Source organism: Lonchura striata, chromosome 34 (genome assembly GCF_050655825.1).
Source record: "Lonchura striata isolate lonStrDom1 chromosome 34, ASM5065582v1, whole genome shotgun sequence".
Lineage (NCBI taxonomy): Eukaryota > Metazoa > Chordata > Aves > Passeriformes > Estrildidae > Lonchura > Lonchura striata.
Window position 1 is genome coordinate 5,816,586 of NC_140736.1, and position 19,398 is coordinate 5,835,983.

Sequence of the window (19,398 nt, forward strand, 5' to 3'; positions counted from 1 at the left end):
CCCCCCCAAAATATGGACCCCAAGTTCCCCAAATCCCCCTCCTCAAATTCCCCAAATCCCCCCAAAATATGAACCCCAAATCCCCCTCCCCAAATCCCCCTCCCCAAATCCCCCCCCGAAAATGTGGACCCCAAATCCCCCCCCCCAATTCCTCAAATCCCCCTCCCAAATTCCCCAAATCTCCCCCAAATCCCCCCCAAATTTGGACCCCCCCAGACAGTGACACTGGGGGGGTTTTTGGGGGTCCCGAGGTTTATTTGGGGGGGTCGGGGGGGTCGGGGCACAGCTCGGGGCAGGAATAACTTAAAAACGGGGGAGGGGTCCTGGGGGGAGGGGCCGGGGGGCGGGGCCTATTTACAGACTGTACACGGGGGGGGAGGGGCTGCGCTTTGGGGTGGGGGTCCCCAAAATCTTGGCACCGGACCCCCAAAATCCCCCCCCCAACGGGGACAGGGGGGTCCCAGCGCCGCTGGGCCCCGAATCTTGGGGGGGGGGTCCCGGGGCTGCCGAATCCTTGGGGGGCTCCTGGGGGGACCCCCGGGCAGCTTTTGGGGGTCCCGGGGGGGTCCCGATGCGGTTTTGGGGGTCCCGGGTCTCGTTTTGGGGGTCCCGGGGGTCCCAAACCAATTCTGGGGGTCCCAATCCAGTTCCGGGGGTCCCGGAGGGGTCCCAATGCGGTTTTGGGGGCCCCGGGTCTCATTTTGGGGGTCCCAGGGGGGTCCCAGTCCAGTTCTGGGGGTCCCAGTCTGGTTCTGGGGGGTCCCAGTTCGGTTCTGGGGGTCCCAGTTCGGTTCTGGGGGTCCCAGTCCGGTTCTGGGGGGTCCCAGTCTGGTTCTGGGGGTCCCAGGGGGGTCCCGGTCTCATCCGGGTGGTCCCGGTCTCGTTCTGGGGGTTCTGGGGGGTCCCGATCCTATTCCAGGGGTCCCAATCCAGTTCCGGGGTTTCCCAGGGGGAGGTCCCGGTCTCATTTTGGGGGTCCCAATCCAATTCTGGGGGTCCTGATCCAGTCCTGGGGTTCCCAATCCAGTTCCGGGGTTTCCCGGGGGGGTCCCAGTCTCGTTTTGGGGGTCCCGATCCCATTCCGGGATTCTCGATCCGGTTCCAGGGTTTCCCGGGGGGGTCCCGATCCAGTCCCGGGGGTCCCGATCCGGTTCCGGGGGTCCCAGGGGGGGTTCAAGTCCCATTTTGGGGGTCCCGGTCTCGTTTTGGGGGTCCCGATCCAGTCCCGGGGGTCCCGATCCATTCCGGGGGTCCCAATCCAGTTCCAGGGTTTCCCGGGGGAGTCCCAGTCTCGTTTTGGGGGTCCTGATCCAATTCCAGGAGTCCCAATCCAGGTCCGGGGGTCCCGGGTGGGGTCCCAGTCCCCTTTTGGGGGTCCCAATCCCATTCCGGGGGTCCCGATCCTGTTCTGGGGGTCCCGATCCCATTCCAGGGGTCCCGATCCAGTTCCGGGATTCCCGATCCGGTTCTGGGGTTTCCCGGGGGGGTCCTGATCCCATTCCGGGGATCCCGATCCAGTTCCGGGGGTCCCGATCCCATTCTGCGGGTCCCGATCCGGTTCCGCGGGTCCCAATCCGGTTCCGGGCTTTCCCGGGGCCGTTGCCCCGCCCCCCCCCCCCAGGCTGGGGGAGGGGCGGCTGCCGGGGGTGGGGGAGGGGCGGTCACAGCCCCCCCCCCTCGGCGCAGCCGGGGGGCGGCTTCCGCTTGATCCCCAGGTAGATGGCGACTGCGGGGGGACAGGTGAGGCCGGGGGTCCCGGGGGGTCCCGGGGGGTCCCGGGGGGGTCCCGGGGGGGGAGGGGAGGGGGGGAGGGGCAGCACCCACCTTGTGAGCGCAGGTCCCCCGATTCCCGCAGGTTCGTCTGCGACCCTGGCCCCCCAAAAAACCCCTCGGATGGCCCCAAAATTCCGTCCCAATCCCCAAAAATCCCATCCCGAAAAACCCCTCGGATGTCCCAAAAAATCCCATCCCAACCCCAACAAAATCCCATCTCGAAAACCCCTCGGATGGCCCCAAAATCCCATCCCGAAAATCCCATCCCAACCCCAAAAACATCCCATCCCAATAATCCCAAAAATCCCATCCCAAAAATCCTTTGGATGGCCCCAAAATCCCATCCCGAAAATCCCTCAGATGTCCCAAAAAATCCCATCCCAACCCCAAAAATCCCATCCCAAAAATCCCTCAGATGTCCCAAAAAATCCCATCCCAAAAATCTCTCCTTTGGCCCCAAAAAAATCCCTCGGATTCCCCAAAATCCCGTCCCAAAAATCCCTCGGATGTCCCAAAAATCCCATCCCAACCCCAAAAATCCCATCCCGAAAATCCCCAGGTGTGCCCAGGTGCCCCCAGGTGTGCCCAGATGTCCCCCAAGGTGTGCCCCGGTGTATTTTGGGTGCCCCCAGGTGTGCCCAGGTGAGTTTTGGGTGCCCCCAGCTGTGCCCAGGTGAGTTTTGGGTGCCCCCAGGTGTGCCCAGGTGTACTTTGGGTGCCCCCAGGTGTGCCCAGGTGAGTTTTGGGGGTGCCCAGGTGTATTTTGGGTGCCCCCAGGTGTGCCCAGGTGTATTTTGGGTGCCCCCAGGTGTGCCAGCTGTGCCCAGGTGAGTTTTGGGTGCCCCCAGGTGTGCCCAGGTGCCACTCACGGATCTTGGCAGCGCCGGGGCCGGGCGTGGCCGAGACGCAGCGATTGGAGCTCTGGCGGCGGGAGGGGTCCAGGGACACCCTGGCGGGTGGGACAGGTGAGACACAGGTGAGATATGGACAGGTGACCCCCCAGGTGTGTGTGTGACTCCCCCCAAAAGTGTGTGTGACCCCCAGGTGTGTGTGACCCCCAGGTGTGTGTGACCCCCCGGGTGTGTGTGACCCCCCAGGTGTGTGTGTGACCCCCCAGGTGTGTGTGTGACCCCCCCCCCAGGTGTGTGTGTGACCCCCAGGTGTGTGTGACCCCCAGGTGTGTGTGACCCCCCGGGTGTGTGTGACCCCCCGGGTGTGTGTGACCCCCAGGTGTGTGTCTGACCCCCCAGGTGTGTCTGACCCCCCAGGTGTGTCTGACCCCCCAGGTGTGTGTGACCCCCCAGGTGTGTTACCTGTCCCCAGCTGTGTTACCTGCCCAGGTGTGTGTGTGACCTCCAGGTGTGTCCTCAGGTGTGTTACCTGCCCAGGTGCGCTCACCTGCGCACCAGCTTGGAGGTGATCTGAACCCCCCAGGTGTGTGTGACCCCCCAGGTGTGTCCCCAGGTGTGTTACCTGCCCAGGTGTGTAACCCCCCAGGTGTGTCTGACCCCCCAGGTGTGTTACCTGTACCCAGGTGTGTCTGACCCCCCAGGTGTGTCTGACCCCCCAGGTGTGTCACCTGCCCAGGTGTGTGTGTGACCCCCAGGTGTGTCTGACCCCCCAGGTGTGTTACCTGCCCAGGTGTGTGTGTGACCCCCAGGTGTGTTACCTGCCCAGGTGTGTGTGTGACCCCCAGGTGTGTCTGACCCCCCAGGTGTGTTACCTGCCCAGGTGTGTGTGTGACCCCCAGGTGTGTTACCTGCCCAGGTGTGTGTGTGACCCCCAGGTGTGTCTGACCCCCCAGGTGTGTTACCTGCCCAGGTGTGTGTGTGACCCCCAGGTGTGTTACCTGCCCAGGTGTGTGTGTGACCCCCCAGGTGTGTTACCTGTACCCAGGTGTGTCAGCTGCCCAGGTGTGTGTGTGACCCCCAGGTGTGTCAGCTGCCCAGGTGCGCTCACCTGCGCGTCAGCTTGGAGGTGATCTGAACCCCCCAGGTGTGTCTGACCCCCCAGGTGTGTTACCTGTACCCAGGTGTGTTACCTGCCCAGGTGTGTGTGTGACCCCCAGGTGTGTGTGACCCCCAGGTGTGTGTGACCCCCAGGTGTGTCTGACCCCCCAGGTGTGTGTGACCCCCCAGGTGTGTCTGACCCCCCAGGTGTGTCTGACCCCCCAGGTGTGTCTGACCCCCCAGGTGTGTCCCCAGGTGTGTCAGCTGCCCAGGTGCGCTCACCTGCGCACCAGCTTGGAGGTGATCTGAACCCCCCAGGTGTGTGTGACCCCCCAGGTGTGTCCCCAGGTGTGTTACCTCTCCCCAGGTGTGTCCCCAGGTGTGTCAGCTGCCCAGGTGCGCTCACCTGCGCGTCAGCTTGGAGGTGATCTGAACCCCCCAGGTGTGTGTGACCCCCCAGGTGTGTCCCCAGGTGTGTAACCTCTCCCCAGGTGTGTCCCCAGGTGTGTCACCTGTGCCCAGGTGCGCTCACCTGCGCGTCAGCTTGGAGGTGATCTTGCTGAGCAGCGTGGCCGTGGGGCGGGGCCGGGGCGGGGCGGCGGCGGCGGGGGCGGGGCCGGAGGGGGGGGGCGAGGCGGGGGGAGGGGCGGCCCCTCCCCCCCCGCCCGCCCCTCCCCCCGCCCGGCGGCCCCCCCCGGCCCCGCCCCCGTGGAAGGTGCTGCGGGCGGAGCAGCCCCGGGCCAGGTGGGACAGGTGGGACAGGTGAGACAGGTGGGACAGGTGAGCCCCGCCCAGAGAGTGGCTGGAGGGGGAGGGCGGCGGGCGGGACGGCAGGCTGGGGGGAGGGGACAGGTGAGACAGGTGAGACAGCCACAGGTGACATCACACACCCACAGGTGACATCACACACCCACAGGTGGGACAGATGAGACACCCACAGGTGAGACAGGTGAGACAGCCACAGGTGACATCACACACCCACAGGTGGGACAGGTGAGACAGGTGAGACAGCCACAGGTGACATCACACACCCACAGGTGACATCACACTCCCACAGGTGGGACAGGTGAGACACCCACAGGTGGGACAGGTGAGACAGCCACAGGTGACATCACACACCCACAGGTGGGACAGGTGAGACAGGTGAGACAGCCACAGGTGACATCACACACCCACAGGTGGGACAGGTGGGACAGGTGAGACAGCCACAGGTGACATCACACACCCACAGGTGGGACAGGTGAGACACCCACAGGTGAGACAGGTGAGACACCCACAGGTGACATCACACACCCACAGGTGGGACAGGTGGGACACCCACAGGTGAGACAGGTGAGACAGCCACAAGTGACATCACACACCCACAGGTGGGACAGGTGAGACAGGTGAGACAGCCACAGGTGGGACAGGTGACACAGGTGAGACAGCCACAGGTGAGACAGGTGAGACACCCACAGGTGACATAGGTGAGACAGCCACAGGTGACATCACACACCCACAGGTGGGACAGGTGGGACACCCACAGGTGAGACAGGTGAGACAGCCACAGGTGACATCACACACCCACAGGTGGGACAGGTGGGACACCCACAGGTGAGACACCCACAGGTGACATAGGTGAGACAGCCACAGGTGACATCACACACCCACAGGTGGGACAGGTGGGACAGGTGAGACACTCACAGGTGACACAGGTGAGACACCCACAGGTGACACAGGTAATGGCACAGGTGACACAGGTGATGTCACAGGTGACGTCACACCCACAGGTGACATCACACACCCACAGGTGACACCACAGGTGACATCACACACCCACAGGTGACCCCACAGGTGACCCCCCCCACCGACCCACAGGTGACCCCCCCCCCCCCAACCCACAGGTGACCCTACCTACCCCCTTCCATACCAGAATGGGCACAGGTGGCTTTTGGGGTAATTTCGGGTGAATTTTGGGTGGATTTTGGGGGATTTCAGGTGTGCCAGGTGTGCCAGGTGTGCCAGCTCACCTGTCCTTGCCGTTGGGCAGCAGCAGGTGCCGCTCCCGGGTGGAATTTGGGTGATTTTGGGGTGGATTTTGGGTTAATTTTGGGTGATTTTGGGGGGGATTTCAGGTGTGCCAGGTGTGCCAGGTGTGCCAGCTCACCTGTCCTTGCCGTTGGGCAGCAGCAGGTGCCGCTCCCCGGTGGAATTTGGGTGATTTTGGGGTGGATTTTGGGGTCATTTGGGTAATTTTTTGGTGGATTTTGGGGGATTTCAGGTGTGCCAGGTGTTCCAGGTGTGCCCGCTCACCTGTCCTTGCCGTTGGGCAGCAGCAGGTGCCGCTCGCCCCCCGAGCACACGTAGGTGTTCCTGCGGCCCATCACACTGGGGGGCACGTGGGGCTGCGGGGGGGCAAACAGAGAGTCCAGGTGTGCCCAGCTGTGCCCAGGTGTGCCCAGGTGTTCCCAGGTACCCCACAGGTGCACCCAGGTGTGCCCAGGTGCCCCCAGGTGTGCCCAGGTGTGCCCTGGTGTGTGCCCAGGTGTGCCCAGGTGTGCCCAGGTGTGCCCTGGTGTGTGCCCAGGTGTGCCCAGGTGCACCCAGGTCCCCCCCAGGTGTGCCCAGTTGTGCCCAGGTGTGTGCCCAGCTGTGCCCAGGTGTGCCCCAGGTGTGCCCAGCTGTGCCCAGGTGTGCCCAGGTACCCCCCAGGTGTGCCCAGTTGTGCCCAGGTGTGTGCCCAGCTGTGCCCAGGTGTGCCCAGGTACCCCCCAGGAGTGCCCAGGTATTCCCCAGGTGTGCCCAGGTGCCCCCAGGTGTGTCCAGGTGTCCCCCCAGGTGTGCCCAGCTGTCCGCCCAGGTGTGCCCGGGTGCCCCCAGGTGTGTCCAGGTGCCCTCCCAGGTGTGCCCAAGTGTGCTCAGCTGTGCCCAGGTGCCCCCCCAGGTGTTCCCAGGTACCCCACAGGTGCACCCAGGTGTGCCCAGGTGCCCTCCCGGGTGTGCCCAGGTGTGCCCAGCTGTCCCCCAGGTGTGCCCAGGTGCACCCAGGTCCCCCCCCGGTCCCCCCCAGGTGTGCCCAGGTGCCCCCAGGTGTGCCCAGGTGTGTGCCCAGGTGTGCCCAGGTGTGTGCCCAGGTCCCCCCCAGGTGTGCCCAGGTCCCCCCCAGGTGTGCCCAGGTGTGCCCTGGTGTGTGCCCAGGTGTGCCCAGGTGCACCCAGGTGCCCCCCAGGTCCCCCCCAGGTGCCCCCAGGTGTGCCCAGGTGTGTGCCCAGGTGTGCCCAGTTGTGCCCAGGTGTGCCCTGGTGTGTGCCCAGGTGTGCCCAGCTGTCCCCCAGGTGTGCCCAGGTGCACCCAGGTGCCCCCAGGTGTGCCCAGGTGTGCACCCACCGCTCCGTCCAGGTGCCGCTCGGGGATCTCGGCCTTGTTGGGGTTGTGGGCGTGGCTGACCAGGGGGGAGGGGGGAGGGGCGGCCCCGCCCCCTCGCCCCGCCCCCCCGGGGCCAGGCCCCGCCCCCCCGGAGCCGCGCCGCGCCGGGGCCACGCCCACTCCCGCCGAGGCCACGCCCACTCCCGCCGAGGCCACGCCCACTCCCGCCGAGGCCACGCCCCCCTCGGCCGGGGGGGCGGGGCCGGGGGGGCTGCGGCGGGGCGGGGCCGCCGAGGGGGCGGGGCCACCTGCGGGGGTCACAGAGAGGTCACGGAGGGGTTACAGAGGGGTCACGGGGGAGGGGACACCCGTGACCCCCTCCCAGTATCCCCCCAGTGTCCCCCCAGTATCCCCCAGTGTCCCCCAGTGTCCCCCAGAGTCCCTCAGTATCCCCCAGTGCCCCCCAGTGTCCCCCAGTGTCCCCCCAGTATCCCCCAGTGTCCCCCCAGTGTCCCCCAGTATCCCCCAGAGTCCCCCAGTGTCCCCCAGTGTCCCCCCAGTATCCCCCAGTATCTCTCAGTGTCCCCCAGTGTCCCCCAGTGTCCCCCAGTGTCCCCCCAGTATCCCCCAGTATCCCCCAGTGTCCCCCAGTGTCCCCCCAGTATCCCCCCAGTATCCCCCAGAGTCCCCCAGTATCCCCCAGTGTCCCCCCAGTATCCCCCCAGTGTCCCCCAGAGTCCCTCAGTGTCCCCCAGTATCCCCCAGTGTCCCCCCAGTATCCCCCAGTGTCCCCCAGTATCCCCCCAGTGTTCCCCAGTGTCCCCAGTGCCACCCCAGTATCCCCGATGTCCCCAATGCCACCTCAGTATCCCCAGTGCCACCCCGCTGTCCCCAGTGTCCCCGCTGTCCCCAGTGCCACCCCAGTGTCCCCGATGTCCCCAGTATCCCCAATGTCCCCAGTGTCCCCAGTGCCACCCCGCTGTCCCCAGTGCCACCCCGCTGTCCCCAGTGTCCCCAGTGTCCCCAGTGCCACCCCGCTGTCCCCAGTGTCCCCAGTGTCCCCAGTGCCACCCCGCTGTCCCCAATGTCCCCAGTGTCCCCAGTGCCACCCCGCTGTCCCCAGTGTCCCCAGTGTCCCCAGTGTCCCCAGTGCCACCCCGCTGTCCCCAGTGTCCCCAATGTCCCCAGTGTCCCCAGTGCCACCCCGCTGTCCCCAGTGTCCCCAGTGTCCCCAGTGTCCCCAGTGCCACCCCGCTGTCCCCAGTGTCCCCAATGTCCCCAGTGTCCCCAGTGCCACCCCAATGTCCCCAGTATCCCCAATGTCCCCAATGCCACCCCAGTGCCACCCCGCTGTCCCCAGTATCCCCAGTGTCCCCAGTGTCCCCAGTGCCACCCCGCTGTCCCCGGTGTCACTCACAGAAGTCGCTGTGCCGCCGCTGCCGGTGGTGCCCGGCCCCGCGCTGGCTCCGGCCGTGTGTCCCCGACGATGTCCCCGACGATGTCCCCGACTTGGTGGTGGCACCGTTGGGAGCCTCGGCCGGGCCCCGGGGCCGCGACAGGGACAGGGACGGGCCCGTGCCACCCTCGGGCTGCCATTGTCACCATTGTCACCAGGGTCACCAGGGTCATTGTCACCCCCCCAGGGACAGGGACGGGCCCGTGCCACCCTCGGGCTGCCATTGTCACCAGTGTCACCATTGTCACCAGGGTCATTGTCACCCCCCCAGGGACAGGGACGGGCCCGTGCCACCCTCGGGCTGTCACCAGGGTCACCATTGGCACCAGTGTCACAGTGTCACCATGGTCACAGTGCCACCCACCCCAGGGACAGGGACGGGCCCGTGCCACCCTCGGGCTGTCACCATTGTCACCAGTGTCACCAGGGTCACCAGGGTCACCAATCCCCCCAGTGTCCCTGATGTCCCCAATGTCCCCAGTGTCCCCAACCGCCCCCAATGTCCCCAATCCCCCCAGTGTCCCCGTTGTCACCCACCTCTCCCCTCCGTCCCAGCAGCAGGTAGGTGGCCATGTCCCCAATGTCCCCAATCCCCTCGATGTCCCCAGTCCCCCCAGTGTCCCCGTTGTCACCCACCTCTCCCCTCCGGCCCAGCAGCAGGTAGGTGGCCGTCACCTCGTTGTACTTGTGGGTGCTCAGCGCCTCCTTGATCTCCTCCCTGGTGTAGCCCATGCCCACCATCACCTCTGCCAGGGGACACCGGCCGTCACCGGGCGTCACCGGTGTCACCGGGTGTCCCCGATGTCCCCAGGGTCCCTCACCGATGCGTTTGGTGTCCCCAAAGTCCTCCTGGGGCTCCGTGTAGGGCGTCAGCTCGTCGCCCTCATAGCCGATGTTGATCCATTTGTCCTTCATGATTTGCTGGGGGGGGCACGGGGACATCAGGGGGACGTTGGGGACATGGGGGACATCAGGGGGACACGGATATGGGGGGCAGAGGGGTGACAGGGGTGGCAGAAGGGGGACAAGGGACACCCCCAGAGCCCTTCAGGACCTCCCAGAACCCAGAGACCCCTTAAAAGTGACCCAAAACTGCCCCAAAACCCCCTCAAGACCACCCCAAAACCCCTCTTAACCTCCCCAAACCCCCTCAATACCACCCCAAAACCCCTCTTAACCTCCCCAAACCCCCTCAAGACCACCCAAAACCCCCTCAAGACCACCCCAAAACCCCTCTTAACCTCCCCAAACCCCCTCAAGACCACCCCAAAACCCCCTCAAGACCACCCCAAAACCCCTCTTAACCTCCCCAAAACCCCTCTTAACCTCCCCAAACCCCCTCAAGACCACCCCAAACCCCCTCAAGACCATCCCAAACCCCTCTTAACCTCCCCAAACCCCCTCAAGACCACCCAAAACCCCCTCAAGACCACCCCAAAACCCCTCTTAACCTCCCCAAACCCCCTCAAGACCACCCCAAAACCCCTCTTAACCTCCCCAAAACCCCTCTTAACCTCCCCAAACCCCCTCAAGACCACCCCAAAACCCCTCTTAACCTCCCCAAACCCCCTCAAGACCACCCCAAACCCCCCCAGGACCCCCCAGGACCCCCAGACCTCGAGGGTGCAGCGCTTGGCGGGGTTGAGCACCAGGAAGCGGCGCAGGATGTTCTCGCAGTCCGTGGACATGTAGAAGGGCACGCGGTACTTGCCCCGCAGGACGCGCTCCCGCAGCTCCTGGGGGGACACCGGGGGTCACCGGGGTCACCGGGGGTCACCGGGGGTCACCCGGGGGTCAGGGGATTTGGGGCAGGGGGCACAGGGGGGACACACGGAGGAGGGGACGCGGGAGTGGCCCCAGAGCTCCTGGAGGGGACAGGAGGTGACGGGAGGGGACAGGAGGTGACCACAGGTACCAGGAGGAACCAAGAGGTGATAGGAGGTGACCACAAGTGACCACAGGTACTGGGAGGTGACCACAGGTACCAGAGATGACACCAGGTGACAGGAGGTGACCACAGGTGACCACAAGTGACCACAGGTACCAGGAAGTGCCAGGAGGTGCCAGGAGGTGACAGGAGGTGACAGGAGGAACCAAGAGGTGATAGGAGGTGACCACAAGTGACCACAGGTACTGGGAGGTCACCACAGGTACCAGGAGGTGACAGGAGGTGGCAGGAGGCCACAGGAGGTGACCACAGGCACCAGAGATGACGGGAGGTGACCACAGGTGACAGGAGGTGACCACAGGCACCAGAGATGATGGGAGGTGACCACAGGCCACAGGAGGTGACCACAGGCACCAGAGATGACGGGAGGTGACCACAGGTGACAGGAGGTGACCACAGGCACCAGAGATGACGGGAGGTGCCCGCAGGTGCCCATAGGTGCCCACAGGTGCCACCAGGTGCCCGCAGGTGCCAGCCGGGCGCCCACCTTGAGGTTGTGGCCGTCGAAGGGCAGCGAGCCGCTGACCAGCGTGTAGAGGATGACGCCCAGGCTCCAGATGTCCACCTCGGGCCCGTCGTACTTCTTGCCCTGGAAGAGCTCGGGGGCGGCGTACGGGGGCGAGCCGCAGAACGTGTCCAGCTTGGAGCCCCGCGAGAACTCGTTGCTGAAGCCAAAGTCGGCGATCTTGATGTTGGCGTCGGCGTCCAGCAGCAGGTTCTCGGCCTGGGGACATGGACATTGTCACTGGGGTGGGGACATTGTCACTGGGGTGGGGACAGGGACACTGGGATGGACACAGGGACACTGGGGTGGGATCTTGATGTTGGCGTCGGCGTCCAGCAGCAGGTTCTCGGCCTGGGGACATGGACATTGTCACTGGGATGGGGACATTGTCACTGGAGTGGGGACAGGGACACTGGGGTGGGATCTTGATGTTGGCGTCAGCGTCCAGCAGCAGGTTCTCGGCCTGGGGACACGGGGACATTGTCACTGGGGTGGGGACATTGTCACTGGGGTGGGGACACTGGGATGGACACATGGACACCAGGATGGACACAGGGACACTGGGATGGGATCTCGGTGTTGGTGTCCAGCAGCAGGTTCTCGGCCTGGGGACATGGACATTGTCACTGGGATGGGGACATTGTCACTGGGGTGGGGACACTGGGATGGACACATGGACACCAGGATGGACACAGGGACACTGGGATGGGATCTCGGTGTTGGTGTCCAGCAGCAGGTTCTCGGCCTGGGGACATGGACATTGTCACTGGGACGGGGACACAGGGATGGACACATGGACACTGGGATGGGGACATTGTCACTGGGACGGGGACACAGGGATGGACACATGGACACTGGGATGGACACATGGACACTGGGATGGACACAGGGACACTGGGGTGGGATCTTGATGTTGGTGTTGGTGTCCAGCAGCAGGTTCTCGGCCTGGGGACATGGACATTGTCACTGGGATGGGGACATTGTCACTGGGGTAGGGACATTGGGATGGGGACACTGGGATGGGGACAGGGACACTGGGATGGACAGAGGGACACAGGGATGGGATCTCGGTGTTGGTGTCCAGCAGCAGGTTCTCAGCCTGGGGACACGGGGACATTGTCACTGGGATGGGGACACTGGGATGGGGACACTGGGATGGACACAGGGACACTGGGGTGGGATCTTGATGTTGGCGTCAGGGTCCAGCAGCAGGTTCTCGGCCTGGGGACATGGACATTGTCACTGGGATGGGGACACTGGGATGGGGACACTGGGATGGGGACACTGGGATGGACAGAGGGACACTGGGATGGGATCTCGGTGTCGGCGTCCAGCAGCAGGTTCTCGGCCTGGGGACACGGGGACATTGTCACTGGAGTGGCGACAGGGACACTGGGATGGGGACACCAGGATGGACACTGGGATGGACACAGGGACACTGTGGGGGACATGGGGACACTGGGATGGACAGTGGGACACTGGGATGGGGACAGGGACACTGGGACACTGGGATGGACACAGGGACATCAGGATGGACACAGGGACACTGGGATGGACACAGGGACACTGGGATGGGGACACCGGGATGGGGACACCGGGACATCAGGATGGACACAGGGACACCAGGACGGGGACAATGGGACACCAGGATGGACACGGGGACATCAGGATGGACACAGGGACACTGGGATGGACAGTGGGACACTGGGATGGGGACACTGGGATGGGGACAGGGACACTGGGACACTGGGATGGACACAGGGACATCAGGATGGACACAGGGACACCAGGACGGGGACAATGGGACAGGGACACCAGGATGGACACAGGGACATCAGGATGGACATGGTGACACCGGGATGGACACGGGGACACCGGGATGGACATGGTGACACCGGGATGGACATGGGGACACTGGGATGGACACGGGGACACCGGGATGGACACGGAGACACCGGGATGGACATGGGGACACCAGGATGGACACGGGGACACCGGGATGGACACGGGGACACCGTGACGGACACGGGGACCTCCCCATGGCACCACCCCTGCGGTGCCACCCCCGCGGTGTCCCCGTGTCCCACCTTGAGGTCCCTGTGCACGATGTTCTTCTGGTGGCAGTAGTGCACGGCCGAGACGATCTGGGGACAGCGGTGGCACTGTCACCTAGGTGTCCCCAAAATGTCCCCAAACACCCCCAGATGTCCCCAAATGTCCCCAAACCCCTCCCAGGTGTCCCCAAACCCCCCAGGGGTCCCCAAGGTGTCCCCAAACCCCCCCAAAATGTCCCCAAACCCCCCCGAGGTGTCCCCAAAATGTCCCCAAACCCCCCCTGGATGTCCCCAACCTGGCCCTGGATGTCCCCAAACCCCCCCAGATGTCCCCAAATTGTCCTCAAACCCTCCCAGGTGTCCCCAAAATGTCCCCAAAGCCCCCCAGATGTCCCCAAAATGTCCCCAAAGCCCCCCAGATGTCCCCAAACCTCCCCAGGTGTCCCCAAAATGTTCCCAAAGCCCCCCAGATGTCCCCAAAGCCCCCCAGGTGTCCCCAAAATGTCCCCAAACCCCCCCAGGTGTCCCCAAAATGTCCCCAGGTGTCCCCAGGCCCCCCGGGTGTCCCCACCTGTCTGAACTTGGCCCTCGCCTCCTTCTCCTTCATCCTCCCGTGGGACACCAGGTAATCGAACACCTCACCTGGGGGCACAGCCGCCTCAGAATCGCCAAACTCCACCCAAAAATCCCCAAAATTCCACCCAAAAAATCCCAAAAAAATATCAAAAATTCCACCCAAAAAATCCCCAAAAAAACCCCAAATTCCACCCAAAAAACCCCCAAATTCCACCCAAAAAACCCCCAAATTCCACCCAAAAAATCCCCCAAAAAATCTCCAAAATTCCACCCAAAAAAATCTCAAAAATTCCACCCAAAAAATCCCCCCAAAATTCCCAAAATTCCACCCAAAAAATCCCCAAAATCCCCCCAAAAAAATCCCCAAAACTCCACCCAAAAAAACCCCAAAATTCCACCCAAAAAATTCCCAATATTGGGAGTGCCCAGGTGTATTTTTGGGGTGCCCAGGTGTATTTTGGGGTGCCCAGGTGTAATTTTGGGGTGTCCAGGTGTATTTTTGGGGTGCCCAGGTGTGCCCAGGTGTATTTTTGGGGTGCCCAGATGTGCCCAGGTGTATTTTTTGGGGTGCCCAGGTGTATTTTGGGGTGCCCAGGTGTATTTTTGGGGTGCCCAGGTGTGCCCAGGTGTATTTTTGGGGTGCCCAGGTGTATTTTGGGGTGCCCAGGTGTATTTTGGGGTGCTCAGGTGTGCCCAGGTGTATTTTTGGGGTGCCCAGGTGTATTTGGGGGTGCCCAGGTGTATTTTTTGGGGTGCCCAGGTGTGCCCAGGTGTATTTTGGGGTGCTCAGGTGTGCCCAGGTGTATTTTTGGGGTGCCCAGGTGTATTTTGGGGTGCCCAGGTGTATTTTGGGGTGCCCAGGTGTGCCCAGGTGTATTTTGGGGTGCCCAGGTGTGCCCAGGTGTATTTTTGAGTTGCCCAGGTGTATTTTTTGGGGTGCCCAGGTGTATTTTGGGGTGCCCAGATGTGCCCAGGTGTATTTTGGGGTGCCCAGGTGTATTTTTTGGGGTGCCCAGGTGTATTTTTGGGGTGCCCAGGTGTATTTTGGGGTGCTCAGGTGTGCCCAGGTGTATTTTTGGGGTGCCCAGATGTGCCCAGGTGTATTTTTTGGGGTGCCCAGGTGTATTTTTGGGGTGCCCAGGTGTGCCCAGGTGTATTTTGGGGTGTCCAGGTGTATTTTGGGGTGCCCAGGTGTATTTTTGGGGTGCCCAGGTGTATTTTTTGGGGTGCCCAGGTGTATTTTGGGGTGCCCACCTGCGCTGGCGTACTCCATCACCAGGTACAGCGTCTTCTCCGTCTCGATCACCTCGAACAGCTTCACTGGGGGGGGGTCAGCGGGACCCCTCCCCAAATTCTGACCCCTCCCCAAATTCCGGACCCATCCCCAATCCCATGAACCCTCCCCAAATTCCAGACCCCCCCCAAATTCTGACCCCTCCCCAATTCGGGACCCCCCCAAATTCTGGGACCCCTCCCCAAATTCCAGACCCCTTCCCAAAATCTGACCCCTCCTCAAATTCTGGGACCCCTCCCCAAATTTGATACTCGACCTCCCCAATTCTGGGACCCCTCCCCAAATTTGGGACCTCTCCCCATTTTACGGACCCCTCCCCATTTTGGGGACCTCTCCCAAATTTTGGGACCTCTCCTCAATTCGGGACCCCTCCCCAAATTCGGGACCCTGCCCAAAATCTAGACCCATCCCCAATTCCAGACCCCTCCCCACCCCCAGGACCCCTCCCCAAATTCCAGACCCCACCCCCAGACTCCTCCCCAAATTTGGTGACCCCTCCCCATTTCAGGGACCCCCTCCCCATTTCGGGGACCCCTCCCCACCCCCGAGACCCCTCCCCAAATTCGGGGCCCCCCCTCACCGATGTTGGGGTGGTTCAGCCCCTTCATGATCCGAACTTCCCGAAACAGCTGGGGGGGGGGAGGGGTCAGTGGGGGGGGTGGAGACCCCTCCCCAATTTGGGGACCCCCTCCCCAATTTGGGGACCCCCTCTACAATGCGGGGACCCCTCCCCAAAGCCGGGGGGCCCCCCAGGACCCCTCCCCACCTTCTGCAGGCTGGTGGGGTTCAGCTGCGTCTTGTCGATGATCTTGATGGCGACCTGGAAAATGGGGAGGGGGCGTTCAGGAGACCCCTCCCCAATTTACCTGGGAACCCAAATTCACCTGGGACCCCCCCCCAAATTCACCTGGGAACCCCAAATTTATCTGAGACCCCCCCCCAAATTTACCTGAGACCCCTCTCCAGGACCCCTCCCAGCTCCTTTTGGGACCCCAATTTCCCCTTGAGCCCCCTCCCCAAATCCCTGAGCCCCCTCCCACCACCCCAAATCACCCCAGAGCCCCTCCTCAAATCCCTGAGCCCCCTCCCACCACCCCAAATTCCTCCTGAGCCCCCTCCCCAAAATCTTGAGCCCCCTCCCACCACCCCAAATCACCCCTGAGCCCCCTCCCCAAATCCCTGAGCCCCCTCCCACCACCCCAAATCACCCCTGAGCCCCCTCCCCAAATCCCTGAGCCCCCTCCCACCACCCCAAACCAGCCCCAAGCCCCCTCCCCAAACCCCAAATCACCCCAAAACCCCCTCCCATCACCCCCAAATCCCCCCTGAGACCCCTCCCCAAATCCCAAACCACCCCGAAACCTCCTCCCATTACCCCCAAACCCCCTCTCCAAATCCCTGAGCCCCCTCCCATCACCCCAAATCACCCCTGAGCCCCCTCCCACTGCCCCAAATCCCCCCCAAATCACCCCAAACCACCCCAAATCCCCTCGGAGACCCCTCCCCAAATCCCCCGAGCCCCCCGCCCACCTCTCGGCCGGTGAGCACGTGCCGGGCCAGCTTGACCTTGGCGAAGTTGCCCTTGCCCAGGGTGCGCAGCAGGCGGTAATTGCCCACGTGCGGCGGCTCCTCGGCGCCCGGCGCGGCGCGGCCCCGGGGGGCTCCGGCGGACCCCCGCCCCAAACCCGGCCCGGCCTTGTCGGGGCGGCCCCCGGGCCCCGCCGCCTGCGGAGACCCCAGACCCAATTGGAGCGATGAGACCCCAGACCCAATTACCACAGTCAGACCCCCGCCCCAAACCCGGCCCGGCCTTGTCGGGGCGGCCCCCGGGCCCCGCCGCCTGCGGAGACCCCAGACCCAATTAGAGCAATGAGACCCCAGACCCAATTACTGCAGGGAGACCCCAGACCCAATTATCGCAGTCAGACCCCCGCCCCAAACCCGGCCCAGCCTTGTCGGGGCGGCCCCCGGGCCCCGCCACCTGCGGAGACCCCAGACCCAATTACTGCAGGGAGACCCCAGACCCAATTACTGCAGGGAGACCCCAGACCCAATTATCGCAGTCAGACCCCCGCCCCAAACCCGGCCCGGCCTTGTCGGGGCAGCCCCCGGGCCCCGCCGCCTGCAGAGACCCCAGACCCAATTACTGCAGGGAGACCCCAGACCCAATTATCGCAGTCAGACCCCCGCCCCAAACCCGGCCTGGCCTTGTCGGGGTGGCCCCCGGGCCCCACCGCCTGCAGAGACCCCAGACCCAATTAGAGCAATGAGACCCCAGACCCAATTGGAGCAATGAGACCCCAGACCCAATTAACCCACTGAAACCCCCACCCCAATTATAGCATTGAGACCCCAGACTCAATTGGCCCAACTATAGCAGTGAGACCCCCGCCCCAATTATCTCAGTGAGACCCCAGACTCAATTCTGGGGTCAGCCCTGAGACCCCCCTGATTACCCCAGTGAGACCCCAGACCCAATTGGACAGGTTATAGCAGTGAGACCCCCACCCAAATTGTGGGGTCAGCCTTGAAAATCCCCCTAAAATATCACAGGGAGACCCCCACCCAAATTACGGCATCACCCCCGAGACCCCCGCCCCAATTATAGCAGTGAGACCCCAGACTCAATTCTGGGGTCAGCCCTGAGACCCCCCTGATTACCCCAGTGAGACCCCCACCCCAATAACACAGAGACCCCACCCCAATTTATGGGGTCAGCCTCGAAAACCCCAATAGAGTATCACAGGGAGACCCCCACCCAAATTAGAGCGGGGAGACCCCCCCGAGACCCCCGCCCCAATTATAATGCGGAGACCCCCACCCAAATTACGGGGTCACCCTTGAAAATCCCCCTAAAATGTCACAGTGGGACCCCCACCCCAAATAACACAGGGAGACCCCCACCCCAATTGTGGGGTCACCCTTGGAAATCCCCCTAAAATATCACAGTGAGACCCCCGACTCAACTGGGGGGGACAGCCCTGAGACCCCCGCCCCAATTACAATGTGGAGACCCCCACCCAAATTACGGGGTCACCCTTAGAAATCCCCCTAAAATAACACAGGGAGACCCCCACCCAAATTACGGCAGAGGTGAGACCCCCCAAAAAAACCCCCCAGGCCCCTCCCCAAAAACCCCAAACCCCCCAAAACCCCCGGGACCCCTCCCCAAAATACCCAAAGCCCCCGGGACCCCTCCCCAAAAAACCCCAAAGCCCCCCAAAACCCCCGGGACCTCTCCCCAAAATACCCAAAACCCCCGGGACCCCTCCCCAAAATACCCAAAACCCCCGGGACCCCTCCCCAGAGCCCCCAAACCCCCCGGGACCCCTCCCCAAAGCCCCCAAAAGCCTCAAGACCCCCCCCAAAAAACACCAAACCACCCCAAAATCCCCCGGGACCCCTCCCCAAAAACCCCAAACCCCCCCAAACCCCCCCGGACCCCTCCCCAAAAACCCCAAACCCCCCGGGACCCCTCCCCAGAGCCCCCAAACCCCCCAAAACCCCCCCAAAAAAACACCAACCCCTCCCCAAACCCCTCCCGGTCCCCCCCGGTGCCGCCGCCCCCCCTGACCGTGTCGGCGTTGCGCTCGTTGCCCGCCGCCAGGGCGGAGCGCGAGGACATGGTCCCGGCCCGGGGGGGGCGGCGGCGCCGCCCGGGTCCCGCTGCCGGCGCCGCTCCCGTTACCGGCGGGGCCGGGCCGGGGCGGCCATGGCGGCCATGGCGCCGGAACCGGAAGTTGGTGGGCGGGGCTTCGCCTGTAGAGGGAGCGTGCGCAGTGAGGGTGGGCGGGTTAGCCACGCCCACGGCGAGGAGAAGACCAATCAGAACGCGCCGCTCCGGCATGGAGACAGACGGGCACGCCCCCAGCCCCGGGGGCGTGGCGGGGAGCGGGAGGGGCGTTGTGATTGGCTGAACGCTGGCCAATGGGAAGGGAGAGCGCGGTTTAACCCCTGCGGGGGCGGGAGGGGTCACGTGGGGGGGGTCACACCTGGAGGGGTCACCTGGGGTCACACCTGGGGTCACACCTGGGGTCACACCTGTGGGGTCACACCTGGGGTCACCTGGGGTCACCTGTGCCACCCCCGCTGTCCCCATGGTCCCATCCCGGTGTCCCCCCGGTATCCCCCCGGTGTCCCCGGTGTCCCCGGTGTCCTCCCGGTATCCCCCCGCTCCCATCTCAGTATCCCCGGTGTCACCAGTGAGCCCCCCGGTATTCCCCCGGTATCCCCCCGGTGTCCCCGGTATCCCCCCGGTCCCATCTCAATGTCCCCGGTCCCATCCCGGTATCCCCCGGTGTCCCCGGTATCCCCCCGGTGTCCCCCCGGTCCCATCTCAATGTCCCCGATCCCATTCCGGTATCCCCCGGTGTCCCCGGTATCCCCCCGGTGTCCCCCCGGTCCCATCTCAATGTCCCCGATCCCATCCCGGTATCCCCCGGTGTCCCCGGTATCCCCCCGGTATCCCCCCGGTCCCATCTCAATGTCCCCGGTCCCC

At 64.0% G+C, this 19,398-nt stretch overlaps 1 protein-coding gene and 1 long non-coding RNA gene across 4 annotated transcripts; one reads left to right on the forward strand and one right to left on the reverse strand.

Annotated features, from left to right (window-relative positions):
- Positions 1-233: 233 nt before the first annotated feature.
- On the reverse strand, positions 234-18,618 carry MARK4 (microtubule affinity regulating kinase 4). Of its 3 annotated transcripts, none has more exons than XM_085564888.1 (18): positions 18,475-18,618; positions 16,431-16,625; positions 15,667-15,720; positions 15,481-15,529; positions 14,861-14,926; positions 13,602-13,672; positions 13,064-13,120; positions 10,959-11,195; positions 10,140-10,259; positions 9,345-9,444; positions 9,160-9,269; positions 8,485-8,656; positions 5,997-6,106; positions 5,732-5,860; positions 4,255-4,557; positions 2,643-2,722; positions 1,825-1,869; positions 234-1,726 (listed from the first exon to the last, which is right to left on the reverse strand). In XM_085564888.1, exons 1-18 carry the CDS (start codon positions 18,523-18,525, stop codon positions 1,174-1,176), a joined length of 2,502 nt encoding a protein of 833 aa, XP_085421014.1. In that variant the 5' UTR covers positions 18,526-18,618; the 3' UTR covers positions 234-1,173. The 3 variants fall into 3 exon arrangements, with proteins under 3 accessions (XP_085421014.1, XP_085421015.1, XP_085421016.1); XM_085564890.1 differs by lacking the exon at positions 5,732-5,860 and adding an exon at positions 7,089-7,375 and having other exon boundaries at positions 1,537-1,726; positions 6,015-6,106; positions 18,475-18,609; XM_085564889.1 differs by lacking the exon at positions 5,732-5,860 and having other exon boundaries at positions 6,015-6,106; positions 18,475-18,615.
- On the forward strand, positions 4,509-4,834 carry LOC146764425 (uncharacterized). Its single transcript, XR_014950876.1, has 3 exons — positions 4,509-4,598; positions 4,663-4,686; positions 4,760-4,834. It is a non-coding gene; the product is annotated as an uncharacterized LOC146764425 (long non-coding RNA).
- Positions 18,619-19,398: the final 780 nt, after the last annotated feature.